Source organism: Canis lupus, chromosome 11 (genome assembly GCF_003254725.2).
Source record: "Canis lupus dingo isolate Sandy chromosome 11, ASM325472v2, whole genome shotgun sequence".
Taxonomy (NCBI): Eukaryota; Metazoa; Chordata; class Mammalia; order Carnivora; family Canidae; genus Canis; species Canis lupus.
This window is the reverse complement of record NC_064253.1, coordinates 28,691,943-28,718,803: the sequence shown is the minus strand read 5'-3', so window position 1 is coordinate 28,718,803 and position 26,861 is coordinate 28,691,943. Positions and strand designations below refer to the sequence as shown.

The window sequence follows — 26,861 nt, the reverse complement described above, 5'->3', positions numbered from 1 at the left end:
TTTCCCATTTGCAGTTTATTGGTGCAGCTTTTGTTATATTAAGACTTGGAGTCCTATGACTCTGTTCTGTTTAAATCTATTGTGGGAGTTTGGGATTGAGTAAGTGTATATATGCTAATATTTTACAAAATGCCAGACACTAGTGCCAGGCAGTGCTAGTCACATTTAATGCATTATCTCATTCAGTCCTCCCATCTATGAGCTGGGCACTATTCTCACTCCCAAAGAATCTAATTATCTGCAGATACAAATAAATCACCACACTATAGAGATTCTCTAGATTACTTCATACCCAGAGCCTGGCCCACCATTGGCCCAACAAAGGTATTTAATAATTATCTATAGAATGAATGATGCCATCTATTGACTAGCCAGTAGATTCTTAAAACTAATAGTTCAAAAGCTCTTTTTCTTTTAATTTAATGAAATTATCATAAATATGAAAACATTTTATTTATTTTATTATGTGACCATCTGAACACCAACACACTTAAACTTTTCAAGAGAACTTTTACTTTTTAAGTATAAGAACATACTAGCTTTGTATGCCATAGATTAGTACTATTTCTTTAACACATAGGGATGCTTTTCAATATATTTAAAGGGGCTACCACTTTTATTAAGAAAATATTCTTTATATGATTCATATGACATTTGACTTTTCTTATGTTAATGAAAACTTTCCTTAATCCCTTCATCCTTCAAAAGAAAAACAAAACTTTAGAGCTTCTCTAAGATTGCACTGTGAATGCCTAAAGGTTTAGGATATTTAACTTTTGAGAAGTTTTTGCTCCTGTTAGTGAAAGATGACCTGAGTGTTTGCCTCAACACACAGCTGAATGATTCACTTGGGTTTTATCATTAGTTTGAACATCAGTAATTTCATTTTTCTAAAGATGAGATAACAGAGCATAGATACATATTCTGTTGTATTCTTTTGAGTTTCACTGTGTTTGCAAATAGTGTTTTTGTTATGTGGTTGCAGTTTTGGCTTGTAGGAATGTACAAACAGTATATGGAGGGAGCCTTTCTATACAATTAGATAAAGCAGGCACTGGATTATGTGTTCCCAGTGCAGCAACTGCATTAAATTTGTAAAAAGAACCAAGCCTGAATTGCACATCTCAACCCATGGAAATTGTTTGTTAATTAAATAAGATTTAAATAAGCTATTTTTGTGAGTCTGTGTCATATTATTTAAGACACTGTAAAAAATAGAAATTATAGGATAGTTTTATGTTTCTTAGACAGTAACCAAATTGGGGAGGCCACATGTATAGCCCCAAAACAAAGAATGATTAGTTGTTTAAATGAATGGCACTAAATAAAACCAGTAGGAATGCAGAGATGCCATATGAGTGAGTATTGAAATTTTTGCCACAATTTCCTAAACATGTGTATGTGCAAATGTTTATTATACACTGTCATGGTTAAATATTTATTGTACACTGTCATGGTTATAAAGGAAATAACATAGAGCCCTGCCCTCCATGAGCTTATGAGTTCAAGCATACTCATTGACTTATTAAGGAGTTATTGATAACGCCAGTTGAGGGCTTCTAACAAGGAGCTACTGTAAATTATTTGTTGGGTTGAATTCTCTAAGACAAAAACTACTTATCTCTTCCTCCAGATTTTGATTTGGCTTTATTGCACTACCATTCTCATCAGAACCTCTACATTGTCCACAATATCCAAATGATCAAGTGTATTTGCCAAATATGTTAATACTGCTTTTGTAAAAGCATACTGTTGATGTAATTGACATGATAAATTGGAAATGTAGCAACATGACAAACAGTCCTTCACTGAAAACTTCTTTAAGTCATTTGGAACCAGAGTCAAAGCACTTGTCTATTTAAATTCATTCAGAGTCTCCGCAAGATTTGGCAAGATGAACTGCTTGGGCCACCTTGGAAGGAGGCTATGGTCTTAGCAGGCAATTTAGTTTTGTGGTTTCCTATCAAATAAGAGAGGTTCAGTGTTTGCGGAATTGGAGTGCAAGTAAAAACATCATTAAAACTGTATATGGATGAACAATGAAAGTCGTTTAAGTGAGCAAATTATGCAAAAGCTTTTATTTAATCATTCACAAATATCTAAAGCATGACTCCCTACAAAACAGTATCAGACTATTTCTCCCTACATTCCATTCAGGTCCTGGGTAGGTCAGGGGTTATTAACACAAGTTCTGCACAAATGGGAAGTTCAACTCTGGAAAATGCTGATGTTCATATTTCTGTTTCCTTAATGGAACTATAAGTTTCATATCAGCATATTTCATTAAGACACCAAACAGATTCAAAGAATGGCTATATTTCCAGGTCTATTATAGCTGCCATTCCAAACAAAATATGTACGGCTTCCATGATTCGCTAAGCACAAGTATGTAGTAATCTGCCCTTTAATGGCCTCTCAAAATGACAGACCAAATGGCTTTGTGAAGGTCAAGTCTGATTTAAATTGTTGATGAATTAGGAGCTAATTCTGCATGATTGAATATTAATATGGAACAGTGATAAGTAAGGCACTTTAAAGCTTAATGAGCACATTAATGAATAGGACAAAATGTTTTTCTTTTCACCTCATGTAAAAGTTTAAAGCTGCTAACATATTGACAATTTGTTAATTTTTGATAGCTGCTTTTTTTTTTTCCTGTAAAAGTTTATGTGGTTAAGATATAAAAGGTATCGATTTTCCTCCCCCCCAAGTTCCTGGTAGTATACATTTGATGAGCTGTCAAAATTGATGTTATCAAATGGCCAAGGCAGTTTTATATAAATCACTAATAAATGCAGAAGGTGAAAAAAAAAAGCAATTAACATCTTCTAAACTACACCCACTGAGATAAGCATTCCAATTAGAAATTTCATTATTTCTACAGTTCGTTTTATGTTGAATACTGAGTTTTATTGCCAAATACCTGACAGTCAAATTGGAAACAAGCCACAACTGTCAACGTGTAAGAGTTCTGGCTATTTGAATCTGTTACATTGTGATGTTTCTCATGAAAATTTAATGAAGAAAGTACATTCAAAGAGATTCTGTGCAAAGGGGGGATGGATAGAATTTAATTACCCTTATTAAAAATAAGAAAGGAGCACTCTTTACATCCACTGTCCGATTAGTATGCAAGAAAGATTATCTTTGTTGTGCACTTGTGTATATGAAAAGGGGGCTCTGGAGTGTTCTTTATGAGCCAAGAAGGAAAAGAAAGGTCATGCAAATGTATTAGACTGCTTTTAGTAGGGCACAAGTCAATTTTGTCAGCTTTCCCCAAGGTGAGGACTTCATTTCTTATAAATGGTTATTAATTCTAGATTTCTTTAGTAAGAGCCTCTAGTAAGTGGCTCAACAATCTTAAGTCTTTGACACTTGCCACTTGGTACAGAGTATTGGTTTGGTTCTTCAGAGAGTTGACACTGTAGAAGGAAAGTAATGACTAGTAGGTCAATGTTCATGCATGCTAATGTAACTAGTATTCAAATGCCTGGGGCTAGATACAATGCTTTAGGAAATACTGAACCAGTTTAGGAATCTCAAGGTGATTTTTTATTAACCTAAGTTGGTGGCTTTAAATATGGAAAACAGCAACAAAATCAAAGAGCTTTTTAAAAACCTCACTTCTAAGCCCGTGTAGTTGGCTTTGAAGCACTTGAGGTGAATTATTTTTTTCCTTTGAAGCATTTGTGTCAATAGTGGCCAAGTGAGATGTTTCATATGTGTATGAAACGATGGCTATTGATCTTTCTGCTTATGTTTTTCAAGTAACACTAGAACAATGCTGTAGATGTAAATATATCATAATGACAAAACCCTTAAAGTCATAAAGATCAGCCTGATGAAATTCAAATGGAGCAGATTATCAAAATTAGCCTAATTTGCAAAATATTCTACTCCATTTGTAACTTTTAACTTTCCAACTTGGAGCCCTGAAAAATCACATTGAAATTTCATTCTTAACTATTGTTTCTGACACTTGTCCACCATAGACTACTGCTTGGCTGATCATGTGTGAGCATTCAGATAAACAGAATGGGTTCCTCCTTCCTTAACACAGTCATATCTTTCAAGTTAAGTAAATTGTAACTCATTGAAGTGAACTATTATATATATATATATATAAAATATTATTATTTATTTATTTATTTATTTATTTATTTATTTATTTATTTATTTATCTCCAGCTGAAACTAGCTCATGGGACAGGAAAATATTATCTAGTGAATTGAGATGTCAAACCCAATTTGCCTTAGCAGCTTCTATTTCATAAATATCCCTACAGGAGAGCCAGAATCCACACTTTTCCCTGGTCTCTTGCAATAATCTGGAGTTGTTGAGGGAAAACTTCCCTTTATTGGGAATTTTATTCTTTGGTAATATTTTGACATTCATTCATTGTTCACATTCAAAATCTCTCTCTCTCTGTAGTTCTGAACTATTCCTAAGGTCAACACTCTACCAGAAGTAGTTTTCTACTATATGTACTAGAAGAAAAAAAGTTTTTCATTTTTTAATAACTAGGATATATTTATATTTGGGCTTGTCACTAGGATATATTTATATTTGGGCTTGGAAATCACTGAAGGTTCTCCTCAAAGTTGAGTAATCCAAGGGCCCCTGGGTGGCTCAGTCGGTTAGGGTCTGACTTTTGATTTTGGCTCAGGTCATGATCTCAAGAGTTGTAAGATTGAGCCCCACATCAGGCTCTAGGAGTAGAACCTCTCCCTCTCTGTGTTTTTTTTTTTTTTTCCTCTCAAAAAAAAAAAAAAAAAAAAAAAAACGTCAAGTACTCCAGATTAGTTTGATGGCAAGAGATATAAATGAGACATGGAGGAACTCATGGTATAGGAAGATAAGCTGTTGATACTAAGTACAAGAAAATGGATTTAAGTTACTATCCTAGTACTCTGAGGAGGAAAATATTAAATATATTTGAGAGGATTTTTCTTACAAAGAAGGTGATTTTGACTGTATGGCTTTTCAGAGACAGAATACTTAGTGGACATGATTTGTCTGGGGAATGCTAAGAATTACAATGTGATCAGAAGAAACTTTCCTATGGGGAATATAATCCATGAGAAGCTGAGAAAAATGGGGCCTGATTTAAAAGGATTTTGCTACCTAGATTTAGGAGATGGAGCTTATCTGTAATGATAGAGAGGAGGCAGTAGAGAACACATAGATTTGACTGACTACACAGTGGAAGTGTCAGATGGAGCCTTTTCCCTAGAAATTATAACCCAGACTTCAGCAGGATTCATAGGATCATGCCAGAAATTGCAGGCAAAATCCAAGGAAAAGTGAGGTGCCACATGTGATGATTCCTATTTTTTTTTCCACTGGTGTGTGTGCTTTTAAGTAATTTTGGAATTGGTGGCTTATGAAAATAAAACAGAGGTCATGAAGGAAGGTTGATTAAATTAATGCAAGACCAATGAGAATTCAAAATGTTTCATAATGGTTTTCGAACATCAAGTTCTAATTTGGATAATCATCACCCATATAACTAAAATTCCTTCAAATTCAAAATTTCTTCAAGATAGAATACACCTTCCTAATGCTGGCTGGAAGAGCTGATAATGCAGGTTACTAATGTGGATCATCATGCTTAGGGGATTTAAGACTTTAATTTTACGAGATCTAATATCTGGGATAATTTTTTTGGAGGATAGGGAGAAGTGAACTTTGGGTGAGTTGAGGATTCAAAATTTAGGAATTTCAACTCCTAGTGAGAGAAAATGGTATAGGCTTTTAGAATAGAGGAAAATACTCTTTAACTCAGAGGAATATACTTCCACTTGTTCTTAAAGGCCCACTTCAGAGCCTCCATTGGTACTCACTGACCTCCACAGGCGTGTACACATTCTGTAATTTTTTTCCCCTCCATCATCCCAGAGAACTAGATGCATTTTTTTTTCATCGTGGTTTTTAGCACACGTGTCTAAAGTTCTTTGTTAGGTTGGTGTCTTACACAGACAGTGGGATGAGGAACAATATTGGGACTATAACCTAATCTGATAGTGCAACGTTGCCAGGTCTGCATTAGCTTCTCAAGAAATGCTGAGCAAAGTAAGGGGAAAGATTAATGAGTAATGGCTCTTATCTTGGGTTTCTGACTTGTTAACAGGATATTTGTATCACCTTTTGTCTTGCAGAGGATCAAATTCCCAGGGGCTTCCCTACCATTGACATGGGCCCACAGTTGAAGGTGGTTGAGCGTACACGCACTGCCACCATGCTTTGTGCAGCCAGTGGGAATCCGGATCCAGAAATAACTTGGTTTAAAGATTTCTTACCCGTCGATACAAGCAACAACAATGGCCGTATTAAGCAGTTACGATCAGGTAGGGTCTTGTTACTGTTTCTACTAACTTTTAGAGAATTTTTTTTTAGCTTTCTCTCTCTTTATTTTAATTTTAATTTAATTTTATTTTAATTTTTAGGTATTGATTTTTCTCCCTCTTCTCTTTCTCTGTTATTTAATGTGTTGTCCATGTTTGTGATGTCATAGCCTGTTTCAGAGTCTGTCTTCTCTCTGTGTTTTGCAGCTTCTGTTTAATCCACATTGCTCACTGCTGTGACTGTATTTTTGATAATTTTTTAATTTACTGCTTTTCTGCAGTATTTGATGGATCCATTTTCTCCTCTTTCTTTCTTCTTTCTGTTTTCTTTTGAAACAAATTTATTTCAACATTGGACTTCATTCAGAACTTGCAAGGAGCTCCAATGGTTGTATCCATTAGAAACCAAAAGATTCATATTAAACACTAAAATGATTCAGTTTTATTAAAGTGTGTTTTCTCTGTCTTTTCTGCATTTGAACTCATCAAAGTGCCAAAGATTAGTAAGTTTGGTCACATCTGCTTTCTTCTCACTAATACATAAACCACAGAAATGTTATCTCCTGAGTAACCAGATGTATTTTTCAAAAGTCCTTTACCAAGTACCAATGAAAGGAGGGGATTTTTATTAATTTTATTATTATCATATTGTGAGTGAGACTTTTCTACACATAAGCCACAGTAGTGTGCACCCACACTAAAGAGTTTTGAACCCTCCAGTGACTGGATCTACAGAAGTCTGCTTTTGGTGTAGACTCCAGCTCTTGCTTCTTCCTCCTCTCTCTCCCTGCTGCCCTTTTGTCCCCCACCCCCCAACCCCATCCCAATTTCATTCCTCTGCTCTCTTTAGATTAAAAATATAGATAATTCTAAATTTCTTAAATTTTAGAGCCGTCCCTAGGTGATTTCACTGGGACATGTAGTAATAAGCTGTTTACTTTGACATTGGGAGTAATATTGATATAGAATTCTAAGTTGTTTAACTTAACTGCCTGTCTTCCCAGAACTCTCAGCTTTTGACCTGTCCTGTGATGTTAAAGCGTCTTGTTAACTGCCTCTTTTGCTTGTTGTCAGCGGAATTGTGTAGATTAGCATTCTGTTACTGTAAATAAAGAATTAATTATTCACATGTAACATAGATGATTTAGTATATAAAGCTTTAACTCTGAAAAATTTGTACCAAATTATAAGGAATATAATAATATTTTTATGCTGTCTTTCTTCTCTCCGTATTTAAATCTCCAGAATCTATTGGTAAGTGCTTAGTTCTGAAGCGCACTTCACCCCCACTAATTTCCATATCCAGAATATTATTATTATTATTTTTATTATTAATAAAATGCATGGCATGCATTTTACTAACTGTCAGTGTAGACACCAGATCTCGATAGTGGCGCGCACACGCACACATCCACAGAACTAGTATCGTAAAAACACTGTATAGAAAATAAAATAGTACACAAGTTATATATATGTCACACAAATAGAGCATAGTGAGAAGCATAAGATATCCAATCAACAGTGTTTGTTTCTAGTTAGTTATTAGTATTTCCTATAATAGTATATATATATGTGTATCTATATATATACTTAAATAGATTAGCCAGTATTTTCCCTAAACTATGTCTTTCAAAAGTATTGTTTAATTTTTATTTCCTTTTTTTAAGAATATGAGGCATCTAAGATATAATTCTAACCCTATGTGACCCCAGACCTAAGAACTCAGTTGCTTCTCTGAGAAAGGCAACGATGCCTGTTGTGGTCTTTGCCCTCGGTGGTATAATGCAACTTGCTTTTATAATCTAATAATACTTTTTAATATATTCCTGTTTTACCAGTATAGTAATTCAAGTTTCTTTTAAGACCTTATTTAATTCTGTAAATCTAATTTAATTCTTCTCCCCAGCCCTAGCCTCCTCCTTCTCGTACTAATGCTTCTTCTTTCTAATCTTATTTGCATTCATATTATCCACCCAGGTGGTACACCAATAAGAGGTAAGAGTGCTGAACTAACGTTCACAGAATGATCTTGCTCATTCTTTCTGTCCTCTCATCACTCCCATCTTTGTCCTGTTTTCAAAATCATTCCAATAATATGTCCATCAACTTATTTTTTCCCTTTGTACCGTTTGGTTATGATCGGTGACTCTCATATTGTGAGTTTTCCTTTTCTTTTTCTTTTCTCTTTGTTTTGTTCATTTCTTTCTTTCTGGAAATGATTATTTAAGTTGTGATATGCTTCAAAGAAAGCATATCCGGGTCTCTAGACCACAGACCAGTCACAGCGTACCATCTGTCCCTCTTTTTTTCCTTTTCTTCTTCTTCTTCCTTTTTTCCTTTTTTTCTTTTTTTTTTTTCTTCTTTTTCCTTTTTTTTTGTCCAACTGGAGAAAAAAAAAAGATCATTTTTTTTCTTCCTTAGCTGTTCTTGTTCTGGACCAAAGCCAAGATGGTCTGGAGAACAGTGGCAGACATGCAGAAGACAGCCTGGAACATCTGCTTTTTGTCTTTATCTTTCAAAAGGTTTTTGCTTTTGTTCTTCGATTCTTTTTTCTCTTACTGTCTTAAAAGTCAAAGATTGACTCCCCTTTCCACCTGATCTCACTCGCCTACAACCTGACAGCGATGCTTTTTTCCCCCCACTTCTTTTTTTCTTGGATTACTCGCCTCTGGATTTTTGGATCTTCGGTCCTTCAGGCTATGGAAACAAAAGGTGCTCAGTATTCTTGGTGGTATGTGATATTGCTGGTTTTTCATACTTTGACTCGGTGTTCATTTCTTTTAGAATTCTTGTTTTGTATTTTTCTTGGGGTTTTGTGACACCACACTGCTAATCCCACTGGTGGATTTTGATGGGTGTCTTAGGGGATCTGCCTCGAGGTCCTCAAGCAGTGGTTGGTTGGCTCTTCCTCGCTGGCATAGGCAGTGCTTTTTAACTTTTTTAAAACCTTCTAATTCAACTGCTCTTTGTTTTTCAGCAAATGTAATAAATGATTGTAAGTCGTGGCAAACTGTCTTTCTTTTCTTCAAACTCTGCATGTCTTAAGGGAGTTTTGTTTCTTTAAGTAATATTTTCCTAATCTATAATGACTAATTTTAATTTTTTGCTTTGTGCAGCCTTTTTGTACTTGCTGCGTATTTTTGCCTTTCTTCAGCGGAAGACTTTCTTGAAAACCCGGCCTGCTTTTTTTTGAGCGTACCTATCTTTTGCGCCACTTTTGGTACCAAAATGGAACAAAACAAAACAAAACCAAAAATTAATCTTTTGTTTGATTTAAAAGCCATACTTCCTTGAAGCAGTCTCACCCATCTTCATTTTAATAGTCTAGGAAATGAAAGTGTTAATTATGACTAAAAGTCTTGCTTGGGAAAAAGAGATAATTGTTTCTTTATGCTAGCATTGATGATGTAAAAAAATAATCTCTATATGTTTTTCTCATCGCATCATTTTCTGTCTGTGCACCTTAGCGAGAGATTGAATCGACGTTGAGCGGACCTTCGCTTTGCAGGGCTTTTCATATTGTTAAGAGGTTTAGCTTTCTGAGCTGAGGAAGCCTTCTCTGATCAGCTCTTTGGCACTATATTTTATATCCATACAGGAGCCCTTCAGATCGAACAGAGCGAAGAATCTGACCAAGGAAAATATGAGTGTGTTGCCACCAACAGCGCGGGCACTCGCTACTCTGCCCCTGCCAATTTATATGTCAGAGGTAGGAATGACACAACCCTGGCATCGCGGCTTCGTTAAGGCTCAGGGGGAGTTGAGAGACCCACAAGATCTGTGTTGTTATGTCAGTAGGTACCGAGCCGATATGCTAATAATTATAGTAGCTGAAGCACTGTAGCCAATAGAGAATTAAAGATCTTAACCCTATTGTTAAAAAAGTGGACAACTTTTGGGTAAAACCTGTCCTGAGGCTTGCAGTTTGTAAGTATGTTTGCATTTTTACATCTTGATTTCAACTCTTACTGCATTGATTGAACTATGCTTGGCATTTGTTTGAAGTTTTCTTCTTTTCCTCCTTTTTTTTTCTGTTGCTGTTTCTCTTCTGTTTCCTTATCAAACCCTGAAATAATTGCTTGGTGTGCTACTAATCGGTTTTCTGTGCAACTCCAAGCATAAAGGTGTTTATGTCTTCAAGACCTCTGCTGCGGAGCTGTAAGGATAAAGCTGCTAACTTAAAAACAAACAAACAAACAAAAACAAACAAAAACAAAAGGTGCTCCATGCAAAAGGCATGATTGTATTTCCTTTCTTTTTATACATTTTTTTAAAAATTTATAAACAGGTGGTATCATATACATGCATACGTCTGCGGATATATTTACACAGATTAAAAAAAGTTATTAAGGTTCTGCAAAGTTTAAAATTTTGATTGCCGTGGAACCCTGATTGTATTTTTTTAAAATAGCCTTAGTTGTCCTTGGGACAAGTATGAATTATGAGGATACATTCATGTTTTCTCATAAAGTAATACAAATGGTTCTATTTTGAGCTTTGAATGGCTGTGCCTCTCGTTTCAATTAGAAAGAAGTATTTCTTCTTCCCCAGAGTTTCCCAAAGCTTGTTCCTATAGCTTTTTGTCCAATGGCAATGCTCCTATTCCTGGTCTACATGTCTGTAAATAACCATAAGAGGCGTGGGTGGGGGTGGGAATAGATTAAAGGCTATTAGGGCTTTAAGTTACAGTAAGATGGGTTTCCTTAGGAAAATATCTAGCTTGATTTTGAAATTTTTGTTTGAGATAATTTTGTTTCTGGGGGGATGTTTTCCTCTCCTATCTTTCTCTGGAGTATGGGGTGGGAGAATATGAAGAAAACCATTTCTTCTCCAAATTCCTCGAAAGCCCCTTGATCCTTCTTACAATGGTGACCTCCTTTGCTGCATGAGGCATGTGAACCTTCTTCAATGGAAAAATTTCAAAATGATGCTAGCTATTGTTTCTCATACTGTATTAGCCTGTGAGGTGTTGCTAACATTTTCAGCTGAGGTAGGAAGGATTAACTAGAGCAAATAAAGATGTTCAAGTAGCAGTTGAAAGCCTTGATATGGCCTTTTTACTCTCTCTGTGTTTCCCTTGTTTTTCTCCTTTCCTCATTTCATTGTGTTCTGCATCAAACCCCCTACATCCCTCAGAGCTGCGAGAAGGTTGGTGTGTTTTTTACTTTTTACCCACCTTACAAAACTCTTAATTAAACCAATAACAAAGAATACAAATGAAATGAATGTAGCTGCATTGTGGTCTTCTTTTGGTTAATGGTATGTTGTAGCAGAGAATGCCCTGGCCATGGCTTTGGTGCTTGCTGGCGGTATCTAACCGTGGTGCATGATGGGAGAGAATGTACCTGGGTGCATGGTAACTGGTAACACTTAACTCTCTCAGGCCCCATGAACTTGGTCAGTGTTCCTGCTTTCCTTCCTGCTCCACTCTTCCCATCTCCTGCCTCACCTTAATTTTCGTCTTACAAGGATGCCTGCTGCCCATAGAATGACTTTTTGTAGTTGTTCCCCTAATCCCAAGCATGAAGACTAAACTCCCCTCTATTTTCTTGACATGTTCTTTGACACCCTAGAGTCTACAGTGGCTCCTGCTTGCTTTGTGTAACCTGTGAATTGGCTGCAGGAGGCATGCTTAGCTCTGTCTTCTCCTCTGCCTGTCATTCTCCCGTGAGGCCATCAAAGTGAGCACTCTCGAATCATGGAAGTTTATCCCCATCTTAACGACAGCCAAAAAGTTTACAGACAGAATTATTTACTTATTGTTTTCTTGGGGTTATAAGGTTATTAACTTATATATAATCTAAAAAAATCACTTTATTATCTATATTGAAGGTATGTTCCTAATGATCACCTCTTGAGCTAAAATACTCTTGGTTTAATGTTTTGCGAATAAGAGCCCCAGATGAAGCCTATCTGTCTCTTACCCTCTCCTTGTCCAAGATACGTGTAATTAAGCACTCGTAAACATGCAGATTATCTGAAGCAGGAACACTGAACTATATTGCTTGGTAACTTTTTCTGTGTTGCGTTGCTTTAATATGACCTCTTCTCTTAACGTCATGTTTCATTGTATGTTTTCACACCCAGTGTCCTTCTATTTGAATGTAGGCCTAAAAAGCTTCTTACCCGATTTTGTTACCATTGTCTATGTTGTTGTACCTTAGATACAAACTGAACAGAACCTGGAATGTAAAATACCCATTTCCTTTTCTAAATTAGCAATCCTTGCCTTTGACAACCTAGCTTAATCTAATGTCTTCCTTCTTTGAGCCCTATCATCTCTTAAATCCCTGTGTTAATCACTTGTACTTATACTTTACCTCCTCCCTTTATGTTGAGTGCTGTTACCTTGTTATTTCCTCTGTTGTCATTGCTGTCTTGGATTCCAGCCATCCTCCCATTGTTCTAAGCACGGGCCTTGAGACTTCATTGTGTGCATGACTTGCATGACTCAATCCAGTATCTCTACTGGCATTGGCTTTGTTTCTTCTTCCGTGAGCATAAATTGATATGTGTGTATATTTCTGTGTCTATTCCAGTGTTAGTGTGAGGTCTTGGGGTTGCATCCATTCTGAGTCTGAAAGCAAATAAATTGCACTTTCCGTGTCCTCTAGATAATGTTTTCCAGGGCTGGGATGTGACAGTGTGGTCCCACACATACATTCACATCAACTGGAAGTGCACAGCACTGAAGTTGGTTTTGATACTCAACTTAAACTTGCTGATGACCTTCCAGCCCCCTTTTCTGCATATACATGCATGCATAGGATCTTTGCTATATGCATGCATGTATATGTTTTTGTGTTTATCTTATGCATGACGTTTGTGTATTGTTAGTTTGTAGATAGTTTTTTTGTTGTTGTTTCTTTTTTTTTTTTTTTTTGTGGGGCCCTTGTAGGTCTGAATCAACTTTTGTATGAATGTGTCTAAGATATCAATGACTAAACTAAATGATTTTTTCTGTGTATACACATACCATACTTGTATGGTCTGTATTATCCACAGTTTTTCTTTGTTTTGTTTTTGAAAAATCCACGACATGTTTTAATTGTTTAATTGTGTTTGTACAGTGCATGTCATATGTTTAACAAGCCACTTTATCTTGCCTTGTGTATTTTATCATTTTCCCTTGTGTTTTGTTCCAGTTCGCCGTGTCCCACCAAGATTCTCTATCCCACCTACTAATCATGAAATCATGCCAGGTGGAAGTGTCAATATCACCTGTGTGGCCGTGGGGTCACCAATGCCTTATGTGAAGTGGATGTTGGGGGCAGAAGATCTGACACCTGAAGATGATATGCCAATAGGAAGAAATGTACTGGAACTGAATGATGTAAGACAGTCAGCAAATTACACCTGTGTTGCTATGTCAACATTGGGTGTCATTGAAGCAATAGCACAGATCACTGTCAAAGGTATGCTCAATGGTTTTTGCTCTGAAAGTGAAATTTCCTGACTAATGTTCCTACAAAGTCTACCCTTGGAATTCTAAAATGAATCAGTTCATCTGGGTTCAGCTTTCAGGTGCCAAAGTCTAATCATATCTATGGTATCATATAAGGTACACATATCTAGGTAGGCAGATTCTCTCTTAAAAGGACTGACAGCCTAAGTGATGATAATCATCAAAACATTTAACAATAGACTGGGCCAGAGCACTAACCAGGCAGAATGAGAAATGTTAGACACTGTCAACCATTGTGATAGAACTAATGCATACAGGTTTCATATTAATCCAACACTGGGGAGAGTGTATGATAGAAAAATACAAGTAAATATCAATAAACGCTCAAATCCATGAAGACAAAAGAAAATTAAATCAACATGGCTTAATAAGAGATGTTTTAAATTTTTAATGGGGCCTATCATTAAGAACCAAAATGTAAGGGACATTATATTCTATTTTAACTTAATCTCTTACCTACTGTACATGAAGTGCTCAGGAAATATTTCCTTTAAGTGCACCAAATGTAACCGAAGTACTATGTTTCACAAATATTTTTGAAATGAAGGAAACAAAAGTAAGTGTGTGAGGTACCAGTTATTTTTATCAGTGTTTATAGAATTCTAGAACACTGTTGCAAACACAGTCAGAGTGAGGGTGACTTTAGATTCTCCCAAATGTCTGTGACTATTGCAAAAATGAACACAAAATATCTTTGCTTTCCAGGAAGTATTATCCTAAAAAAAAGTAACAGATGTGTTGTCACTGGTGTCATATCCCCCACCAGGCATGTAGATCAAATATATGCTGCATAAAAGCAATAATGTGGCGTGAGAACAAAGCTACACACTACTGTCAACATTTAGTCATTTAAAATAGTAACATTGTATTGAATATCCATAACTGTATTAGGCATACTTATACTATCCACACATTATAGGCACAAAACCTATACTATACAGTAAATGTGACCCCAAAATTAATGTCTATTAAGTAGCAGTAAGCACACCTTAATTAGCAATATTTTTACTTACCATAATAATTCAGAAAGCTATCTAGGGAAAATTTAGATCATCTACTTTTCTGAAAAATGCCAATCCAGAATATTTAAACAAATGTCTTTCTATTATTGTTTTCAGTAAAATCCCTTGGCCAAATATTATGATTCTATAGTTCTTAGAATAATATGCAAATATTGAATCACCTTTCTTATAATAACTATTTCAGTTTCAAATATTTGAAGGTTTATTGAAGACTTTTCAAGAATTCAAATTCGGGACTAACAATAATATCTTGTTCGACTTACCTTTGTTTTCCTGACTCTTGCCGGTCCTTACACTCTGCACTTCAAAAATAAATAAATATAAGGATGAAACCTATAGGCAAAAAGTAAATCAAAACAAAAAGAACAAGTGAAAGAGAGTGGGGGAGAATGTATCCTCACTCATTCATTCAGTTAGGCGTCCATTCAGGTTAACACTGCTAGGCAAGGTACTAGCAGTGTTCCGGAGTTATCAAGTACAAGCTTGCAACTCTTGAACATCTACCATTCTAGAGAGTATTGTACTCTTTGCCTTTACATTGACAAGGGAAAAGCGTTTGAAAGGGTTAATCATATGAATGTTACATTCTGGGTTTTCTCTCAAAAGTTAGCTTGCTGGAATTCTCTCTTCCCCTAGTAACAATTCCTTTCAAAATCAATCTCCAGGGCAAGACACTTAAGTATGAGGTCACCAGTGTGGATAGTTTGTATTCTCAATCAGTAGCATTTTGAGTGAGGTCCCTCTGCTAACAGGAAAGAATTGGAGCTCTAAAAGATGGATTTAATTGCAAATATTTGTCAGATAACCAGGTATTACCAGGATTGAATATAGGGACACCTGGGTGACTCAGTGGTGAAGCATCAGCTTGTGCCCAGGGTGTGATCCCGGGGTCCTGGGATCGAGTCTCACATCGGGTCCCCACAGGCAACTGCTTCTCCCTCTGCCTGTGTCTCTGCCTCTCTCTGTGTCTCTCATGAATAAATAAATAAATAATCTTAAAAAATAGAATACATATTATGACAGTAAACTACCTTAAAAAGTTATTTGTGAATATGTTTTAATTTAGTTCAACATTTTTGAATATTAACTAAAAAACATGAATTTGAAATTAATTTGAAATTTACTATTCTTTCTTATCTAAAAATTCTTGGTTAGATTATTATTTTTTAAATTACAGTAATAAAGTCTTACAACTGGAAAACATTAAGGTCATTATTTGTCTATAGCAATTCAATGCCACTTCAAAATATTCTAAATTGTATTCTTTTCAATGTTGGTATTTAGTTATTCATTTCTTGAAGCAAGGGGCTAATTGGCTAATTGCCAAACTCTTGGTTATAATAATAGTAATAATTGCAACTACTGTTTTTTGAAGGTGCTGGATACATACTAAGAGCATTACTGGAGTAGCTCATTAAATCTTCACAGCAATCTCATGAAATATGGTTACCCAGCTATACAATATAATCCAGTGATAGTTCTTCCCATTTTCCACGTGAGAAAACTAAAACAAAGAGAGGTTATGCAACACATTCAGGATCATATAATTAATAACTGGTGGATTTGAATACAAGCCTCAAAATACAATGCTCTAGTGTGCTTCTAGTAAAATGGCCTTTGTCCCCTATGCATCTTACTGTACATCCTACCTACTTAGAAAACTATCTTTTGTTATAATCAAATCTAATTCAATCTTTGGTAGATGCATAATTTGGTCATTCTGGTAGAACAGCTTATGTATCTTTGTAATATCTGAGAGCTGATGAATACTCACCATCCTTTCCTCTCCCCCTAAGCCTTACCCAAACCTCCAGGAACTCCTGTCGTGACAGAGAGCACAGCCACAAGCATCACGTTGACATGGGACTCCGGGAACCCAGAGCCTGTCTCTTACTACATTATTCAACATAAACCTAAAAATTCGGAGGAACCTTACAAAGAAATTGATGGGGTGGCAACCACTCGCTACAGTGTTGCTGGACTAAGTCCCTACTCAGATTATGAATTCAGGGTTGTTGCTGTCAATAACATTGGACGGGGACCTCCCAGTGAGCCTGTGCTAACGCAGACCTCAGAACAGGCACCATCCAGTGCCCCACGGGACGTCCAGGCGCGGATGTTAAGTTCAACCACCATTTTGGTACAGTGGAAGGAACCTGAAGAGCCAAATGGACAAATCCAAGGATACAGAGTTTATTATACAATGGATCCCACTCAGCATGTCAACAACTGGATGAAGCATAATGTAGCTGACAGCCAAATCACTACTATTGGCAACTTAGTGCCCCAGAAAACATATTCTGTCAAAGTTTTGGCTTTTACCTCAATTGGAGATGGTCCTCTTTCAAGTGACATACAAGTCATCACTCAGACAGGAGGTACGTCAGGTTTGGGATGGGAAGTAGGGCGGGAGGGGAGGAATAGATGTTAAGAGGTGGGAATGGCAAAAACAAAGAAAGGACCAAGATAAGTATGAATTTTAAGTTTTGAGACTTAAGAGTTTCTAAATGGAAGTTTAAGATAAGGTCTCTGGAGTGGAACAGGTATGGACACCTGAAAGACTAAGTAATACTTTTAAGTGGAGGGATGCATTTAGCATTTTTCTTTTTTGTACCTGAGTGACTTGAAGATTTTTCTGCATGAGCTGGATGAATGCATCCTCTATGCAGCATTTGAGACTAGAAATAGGCTGCTTTATATTAGTAACTGATAGAATACTCTTACACAATTGTTTAACTTATGAAAGGTTTTATGGTTCAAGATAAAGTTGAAAGTGAAACCATTTTTTCAGGAAGGTCTTAGACAATTCAAGGTCTTTTTAGGGAAGCTATTCACTAAAAATAATCTTCTAATGGATTTTTTATTATTTTTTTTTCTTTGGATGGCTTCATGGGTGGAGAGAGACAGTTATTGAGATCCAGGATCAAACTTTGGGGCCTCATTGATGCATTTTATTGGATATTAGAACAGACATTGCATTATTTTTTGGAGAAGACCTTGGCCCTTCCAGTGGTTTTATTTTCATAAGCAGTTATCAGACCCCTCTGATCTGATTCAAAATGACCAATTTTGCCTTGGGTTGAGAATATGACAGCAACTTTCTTCGAAAGTTTATTTTTGAACATCTGAGAGCTCTTAGTTTGACCCCTTGTTGTGTCGCTACCTCATAACTTGTGTTAATCTCAATGTCTTGGCAGCATGCCATTGGTCTGTTCCAAGAATCTACATAAAAACCATATTATTGGATGTAGTAGCTATAGTCTGTAGCTATACAGATGCATTTCTGTGTGGGATGCATTTTCTGAATTATCAGAACCAGATCAACCTGTGTGGTTAACCCTGACTTATCTTCATGTTTCATCTTTATGAATTATATCACTGGGGGTGTTCATTGATTTTCCCTGGCTACCAGAGACCTCAGAACATATTTGCAGTCTGCCCGGCTTTGTTTTATTTTCATAGTGTGATTTGGCTCTCACTGGTTCATGGATTTATTATTTTCTCTAATAATATGAAAGATAGCTATAAAAATATGTTTATTTTTCTATATACACAATTATTCTAAAAACATTCATATATCTTTCCTACTTGGCTTTTGCAGTTCTTCTGTATTTATTTGCTATATCAATATATAGAAGAACACTGTAGATTAAATTTTCCTTATATAGCTCATTGGTAAATGCAGAAATCTGTGAATCTTGTTCTTTTTCTTGTCTAAAACTGGTTAATTATTATAAGATTATTTTTATTGCACTATTTTAGCAGCTACGTAACACTTTAAAAAGAAAATATGTAAGAACATATACCTGTGTTCCATGTTTAGTTTTTCTAATTTTTCAGTGGTGATATATATTTTTAAGGATTTATTTATTTATTTGAGAGAGAGAGAGAGAGAGGGAGAGAGAGAAGTGGGGGTGGACCTGAAGAAAGAAACCCAAGCAGACTCCCTCCTGAGCATGGAGCCCAGACACAGGCTCAATCCTACCACCCGTGAGATAATGACCTGAGCTGAAATCACTAGTCAGACACTTAACTGACTGAGCCACCCATGTGTCCCTTAGTGTTAATATTTTTAAAATTCCTAGTCTTGGAGTAATATAACCAGAGTTTGAATCCACGTCTACCAGTTTTAGCTCTATAACCTTGAACAATTACTTCATTTCTCTGAACTTCAGTTTTCTCATCAAAAATAATAAGCCTTGTAGAGTTTCGAGGTGATATTTGGTTTCTAGGGCAGCTGTAACAAAATACCACAGACTGGATGGTTTGAATAACAGGAATTTACTGTCTCTCTGTTCTAGTGGCCAGACGTTTGAGATTAAGGTGTGCATGGAATTGGTTCTTTCTCAGGGCTCTGAGGGAGCTTCCAGGCCTCTCTCCTAGCTTCTGGTAGTTTGCTAGCAATCATGGCTGTTCCTTGCTTTGGAGAGGCATCACCCCTGACCCATGCCTTTATTTTCACATCCTCTTCTCCCTGTGGACATGTCTCTCTATCCAAATTTCCTCTTTTCATAAGGATACCAGTCGTAATAGATTAAGGCTTAAGCTAGTGATCTGATCTTAAATAATTACATTTGCAAAAATCTTATTTCCAAATAAGATTACATTCTGAGGGTTAGGAATTCAACATATGGATTTTTGTGAGATACACTTCAACCCATAACAGCCCTATGAATTAGTTATTGGACAGAAATATTTTATAACTTAATAAGTAATAGATAATCATCATCATAAACAGTTGCATATGTGGCATAGTCTGCTGTGAACTTTGCATGTATTAATTTTAGTACCCAATTAGATAGATATGGAATTACCCCATTTGCCAATGAGTAATTTGAGGATTAAAGAAGATTCAGGAACTTGTTTTGTGGTCATAAGATTGGTAAGCAGGAAGGCAGAATTTAAATCCAAGCTCCCTGCCTACCTTAAACCATCATTAAATTGAAATTAATAATTTGCCTTTTGTGACAGGTTTAATGTCTGCTAAATTTTTGTGCCCACCAGGTGCTCAATAAATAAATAGAGGCAGGAAACATAATCATTCATTTATTAATATCTTTATGATAAATCTTTATTTAAGAATTGTATGAATTTACTTCTGAAAGACTTGGCTATTAGATTATTCCATTACAAAAGTACAAAACATCATTTAGATGTTAAAAAAAAAAAAGCTTATCTGAAAGTAGTGAAAGGAATATCTCTTTTAGAGGTTATTATACTTGATTCACTAAATTTGGCTCTAAGTTTTTAAACCACAAATTTAAATATAGGACTCCTTGATGACTTATAATTTTTTTTCCCTGACACTAGGAAGATTTAGGTATCTGAGATACCAAATACTTTCTGGAACTAAATTCAACCAAAACATAAGAATCCTTGGGAATCATGAGAATCCTTATATTCAGAACACAGAAGACAGACAATAATCCCTTGGCTATAGTTTATTGATAGATAGAGAACTGATGGTTAAATGAACCATATTTTGGTTTTCTGTATCACCAAGAGACATAATATGACATAAGCCATAACTCAGTTAAGGTAGGGCTACACCAGGGGCAACTGAGTTAATGTGGGACTATAAACTTAGAAAAATCTGGATGAATTGAGCCACTGATGCATTAGAATAGTTGCTCCAAATCTCAGAGCATTTTTATATTATTTCCAAGAACCTTGTATAATAGTACTTTTACTACTCATTGATTGAGAAGATATAATGACTTGTGCCTGCCAAGATCAATAGGCTAAGAAAACCTTCCAAAATAGCACAATGATTTGATCTGTTCCCTAGGCTTAATTAACAAAAAGCCATTTGATGTTAGTGGACACCTGCCAAATACAATGATGTTAGTCCTAATATAATTAATGCTGAGGTGCTCCTTTTTTTTTCTTGCTGACTAACTATTTCTTAGGATCATAGCTAGGCAAAAACATAAAATCATTATGAAATATTCCTCTAGAGAGATTACAGAAAATTTGAGGATATAATTATTTTAACTGCTATTTTATCTTTACCAAACCTATGACAATTTACTTACCAAGATGTATGAATTTCTTAAGTATATTTTAATTTTGTTCATGCAAAGATACAAATTTCTATGTCTTCTATATCTGAAAAATGTTCATTTCATTTTTTATCTTTAATTCCCTGGCACTAACAGTTCTATTTTTGTTTAAAATTGGACTATGAAGAAACAGTACTTAGTAACAAAGTGAGTTTAAGAGGAAAGTTGTCACTTTTGAACTCATCTAAGATTATTGTTAACATATTGATGTAAATGGAGGATTAATATTAAATTATGTATTTCTGATAATATAGAAAATCAAAATAGAATCTGTTTTATAGTCAATAATATTCTCTTTAATCATGAATATTCATACAGTTAACAATATTAAGTAATTTTTAAATGGTTTTAGATATGAAAATAATATTTCGGTTAAAATATTATTTTTTAGAAACATGAATTCATCTTCCAGTTTTTCCATAGCTTTACCACTGGTATTACAGTCACTTGCTGCTAGTTCACCTTAAAAATATGGAGAATGTAGTATATGGCCATAGTCAAGGGAAGAATTTATATTGTACTAGAAAATGATTTCTTCTATTAGAATACACATTTTGAAAGAATGTCTTTTTATATAGTTTTCTTGTATAGATAATTATAATAAGAACATACAGTAACTGTACTATATAAAAGACAAATAAAACTGTGATAAAGAATATAGTAAATTACATCTAAGACCTAATGCCCTAAATTATTGCCTGATGTTTGTGCTAATTGGAGCCATTCTAAATCTGTTAAATCCCAATGTCTTGTCTTTTTTCTTTCTTTAGAAAGCATATCTGACCTCTAATTTTTCTGCACATTTAATAGATTCTTGGGAAAAATCTATGGATTGCTATGTGTATACCTTTCTCGGCATAGGCTTTTGGGAGGAAAAGAATTATGTATATTTACTAAATAAATACTGAATAACACCAACTTTAAACTTTTTGAAGAAGCTAATTCCACTCCAAATTCTGGGCATTGTAAAATTGTTATAAAAATATCTATGACATTTAGAGACATTATGTTTTAGATTCCTAGAACTTACTAAATCATTTTATTAGTGTATGTCAACAGGCCTAACTGAGCAAACTAGAAAAAGATTGATTTCCAATTTCCCAAGTTATGAATCCAATTTAAATGCATTCTTAAAATAGTTTTAGCAAAGGAGCTAAAAGGAATTTGAGTAAAGGAGCTCTGGATGTAAATACAACTGTAATAAAATTTAACTTTTCACATTGGTATCTAATGACAATTGAGAGTAAGATGTGTGCAGGTGCTCATGTGTTAAATACTTACTTATCAATGATATGTTTTCGGCACTTACAAATCAGACTCCTTGTTTTGAATTTTGTTTTGTTTTACTACCTCTAAAATTCTGGCCATTGTTTTTATTGTTGTTATCATTTATTAAAATGCTAAATACATTTTTAAATATATTTTAGCAATAATAGGTTTTCTAGTCTCTGATAATATTTTGTATTTGTAATATAGCTAAATGAAATTGTTGGCTAGACATTTACTACATTTTAACCCTCTTTAGAAATATTTCCTAAATTTTACTTAAGTGTCTATCTCTAATATTATTAGCATTTCAGGTGACATACAGATTTTACCTCCATCCTTCATTCATTCTCCATTCTCTGTCTTTGAGTTGCCTTCAGATATTTATATGGAGTATGATAGTAGTACTACTCAAATACTTTATATTTATCAATACGATCATAAGCTTATTTTAGGGAATTGATAACTCATATTTGTATTTCCTTGTGGACTTTAAATAATCAAGAAGGAAACTATAATGTTGACACCATTTACAGAATACAAAGATTTCTTAAATATAGTTTTAAGGAAAAATTTTAAGTTCTACCCGCATTTTCTCTGTCCACATCTAAATTCTAAATTTGGTTTATGGTCGATATGATTACATCTCGCTTTTTAATGTAGAATGATTGCTCTGAAGTTTCTAGATAGACTTTTAAAATTTTTCCCATGATTTTCCAGAATCTCAGAGTTCCCTATAAAATTTGTGTTCAGTTATTTGGTGAGAGAAATACTACAACCCAGAAAAGCTCTTAAATAAAAGTAAAATAGACACAGACAAACAAGAAGTGAAGATAAAAGAATGCCAGTCGGTTTGAGGTGTAAAGACTGTGAAAACATTTGTGGAGAGAGAGAGAGAGAGAGAGAGAGAGAGAGAAAAGGTGTTTTTTGTGTTTTAAAAAACACAAACATACATGATAATAGAACCTGAAGCCACAGTAATTGATATCCAAGTCTAACTGACAGAAGATGAAGTACTCCCTGTGTTTCTAAATAATACAGAGAAATAAAACTGGGACTCCCTGAAGTGATCCTTCATGTACATATATTATGATCATTAGGACAACTGTGTTTGAGGAATGTAAACATAAATCCATTAATTTCATAGCTGTTTTTCTTTTACTTTGATGACTCCATTTTATTGTGGTTGTTTCAACTATGGCTAAATGAGGAAGCATCTCCGTAGGTGAATCTTCAGTTCCCAGGGAGGTGGCACCTTAAGGTGTTTATGAATATAGAGACTGATATAATACAAAGGTCTTTGACAGCACTTGTCCATTTGCTGGATTTTGCCTGTAGACATATTTGTCTCCTATCGTGTTTTTCAATTAATTTCAATTAATTCAGTTAATTTCCAATGGTTAAAAATGGAAAGATTTTACTTAGAAGGTAAACTTCCGTTGAAAAATCAGTTCAGGCAAGCTTGGACCAAAATTGCACAAAGCCTTAGTCTCCTGGCACTGAACATTACCAAGGCCTAACAGGTGGCTAGGCGCACTTCCACTGGCCCCAGACCCCACTGATCTCTGTACTAAGTGATCTCTCTGCCTGATACCTCTGGACATCCATATTTCTACCACAAATTTAACGTCTAGTAAATTAAATTACCCTCCAGACCACTTCGAAAGAAGGACAAGATAGAAGAAGAGGAGAACCTTGTATATATATTTAAAGTCGTTTGACCACTGCTTATTTTGTCCAAGAATAAAATGGACAGTACACCCTCTGATGCTTCAAGCCTGTTTAATTCGTTATTTAGAAGGAGAGGTGTCTTAATGCATTGGAGGCTCAGATGAAGTTTGTGTCACTACACAAGGATAAAACATGGAGACCTACTGGGAATTTGTTCAAGACAAATTAAAAGCAAAAAAGTAAACAGTTTAAATAAGAAGAAGTTAATTAGATTCCCAAGATGTTTTCAATCAATGTCAATTTATTATTATCATTAGTCCGGGAGGAAATACATAACAAGCAATAATTATCCTGAGAGCAGCTTTCAGTTCTGTCCCTGGTTTTAATTCTTGACAATACTGTGTTCCAGTTTGGGGTAAGTCAGGAGTTACCATAAGGCTTTCTTCCTTCCCAGGCTGGTGGAAGTTGGGAGAAAGAAAAAAGGAAACAAAAGTGGAGAGAAGGAAGTGACCACACACATATGCATAAATATGCATTTTTAGGCTGAGAACCCTTTTAATCCTCTGAATATTAAAATCCAATCATAAATTCCCCATCTGTCTGATTGTTCTTGGCTTCCATTTTTGCTCCTGCCAGCGTTTTTGGTATTTACCTTTTAGAACTAATGCATTCTCTATTTGCTTTGCTATTTTCCTGTTTATTTTTCCCTCTGTTCTCCCTTCTCTGCTCTTGATCTTTTATCTTCTTTTGTCTCCATTTCTCGGTCTGGATGATTGCCTTAGGTATCTCACTAGGCAAATACTTACAGAGAAAAAAGAAAAGAAAAAAAGATACCCTGTTTAGAAAGTATGTTCACAGAGGCATCAAGTTAATGAGTATCTCAAGGCCTGTGATACAAAAGAGGAGAAAAGATGATGAATGCAACTAGAAATAAGAAGCACTGACTATTGATCCCCCCTTATGCATAAGTCCAAACATGAGAGTGTATGCCTGCACATGCAGGTACATACATGCACGCACACGTGTGTGCATGCATGAGCGTGTGTGTGTGCGTACACACACACACACACACACACACTGTTAGCACCCCAGAGAGAGGAATAAAATAGGAATACTGGAAACTATTGTGGTAGATCTGTTTAGACTTCGATCTCTTTTTAAACAAAAGACTTTTTTTTTTAAGTTGTATTACAGAGAGATGGCTACAAAAGAAAAAAAAGTAAAACCTTTTATATTTCCAAAGATCTTCTTACTTAGGAAAATTATGCTTTAAGTATTACTTAAGAAATTGAAGTCTTATGTTAGCTACAAAGTATATTTTTTCTTAAGTTTTTCAATGTTTATGCCCATTCACCAAAAAACACTTCACATGTTCTTTCCCCTCTAGTATAAAAGTATTATTGTTCTGTTTTTCATTGAATATGCACAGAATTTTCATGTTTACTTGTGGGAATACGGGCATATGGTCAGCTATCAGCCTTTAAGACATAACACAATATCAGGGGTAATGACACAAATATTTAATTTGAACCAATCAGAGCAGACATGGGCCAAGGACCATGTAAGGTTAGCTGGACTAGTGATGCCTGAGCTCCATGAGTCTTATGTATAAGGGATAGAGGACTTAATGGGATTTGGTGTTAACTAGGACGTTGGGGTTGTAAAACCTATTCTAATACAGCATTTGAGTAAAGTGTTTTAAACTAGATAGAAGTCTCATCTTTTAATAGATCTGATATAGAGCTCTCCAAGTTGTCTATTACAAGGGTATGTGACTAATATGAGAATTATGGATAACATCTGTTAAATTACTGCATTTCTGATAATAAATGTATTCTTTAAACTTTTTTATTTGTGTAGTAAATTTAGCTCCATCTTACTATGGACAGTATTAAGTTCACTTTAGGCCTAGTATACTAAGTGATTTAAAAAGTCAATTAGGGATTAGAAGTAATTATTTGTAAGTGATTGTTTTTTTTCTTTAACCTCTTTTTCAAAATATGGGTTGGTAAGAAAAAATGCAATGGGATTCTGGATTACCAGTAGGTTTTGTTCATGGAGCAAAGGTGGGATTTTATAAATCTAATTGGAAATAATTTTGAAAGTTGAATGTAGTGCTAGAGAACAAGCTCTCAGTTGTAAAATAACAACAATGGTGTTTCTGTATTTAGCACTTGTTATGATTTGACAATATTTATTCCAAGTGGATTGTATGAATTGTCTCGTTTATTACTTTTACCAGTATTATGAAATAAGTTTATTGTTCTTAAGATCACATTTAGAAACTGATCTATTCTATATTTGTTAATTCTACTATATCTTGTATAGATTTTAAATTGATCAAGGACAAGTTCAGTGTTAATAATACTCTCATCCGTTGAAGGAGGGAAAGTAGACTATAACAATGTTAAGAGACCTAGCACTTTATTAAGTTGATGTATGTGGACACATTTTGAGAGGTTTAAACAGATGCACTAATGGAAGGGTTTTCAAATACTCAAGGTGATGATCAGCTCAGTCCTCTGCCTTCCTGTTTTTAGTGCCAGGGCAACCACTAAACTTCAAAGCTGAACCTGAGTCAGAAACAAGTATATTACTGTCTTGGACACCTCCACGTTCAGATACCATTGCCAGCTACGAACTGGTCTACAAGGATGGGGAACATGGCGAGGAGGTAAGGTCATTTGCTTCTTATCATTCACTGCACTGTGGCGTGACTCTACTTTTGTGTACTTGCCCAAGTTCTGCCAAAAGGTCAGATGTCTTATAGAGCACTTAGGTTGAAAAATTTACTCATCCAAAAAGAAGCTTGACCAAAAAAAATCAGAGTATTGATTTCAAGCCTTTGGAAGGTGAAGTGGGGTAAATGACCACAACAAAACAGCTCCTGTCCCTATTTCCAGGTTCCCAAACTTCATCTGAAAGTATCTAAAGGAATATACCCCATGAGACTTAAGGACTTCCTTTATTTCTCTTCTGCATTATAGTACTTGAGTCATATGCCGACATGTGACTAAATGACCTCCAAGGC

At 35.2% G+C, this 26,861-nt stretch overlaps 1 protein-coding gene across 39 annotated transcripts in view; it reads left to right on the top strand.

The window, feature by feature from the left end:
- PTPRD (protein tyrosine phosphatase receptor type D) overlaps positions 1–26,861 on the top strand; it is a 2,185,700-nt gene that overhangs the window by 1,984,113 nt on the left and 174,726 nt on the right. For 26 of the 39 annotated variants that reach the window (XM_049116106.1, XM_049116100.1, XM_049116099.1 and 23 more), the window contains 6 exons: positions 6,159–6,347; positions 8,322–8,339; positions 9,943–10,053; positions 13,490–13,759; positions 16,628–17,209; positions 26,371–26,504. In XM_049116106.1, coding sequence (XP_048972063.1) covers positions 6,159–6,347; positions 8,322–8,339; positions 9,943–10,053; positions 13,490–13,759; positions 16,628–17,209; positions 26,371–26,504 — 1,304 coding nt within the window. Of the gene's footprint in view, positions 1–6,158; positions 6,348–8,321; positions 8,340–9,942; positions 10,054–11,366; positions 11,493–13,489; positions 13,760–16,627; positions 17,210–26,370; positions 26,505–26,861 lie in introns of those variants that run through there. The other 13 variants (XM_025431935.3, XM_049116119.1, XM_025431945.3 and 10 more) reach the window with 2 other exon arrangements.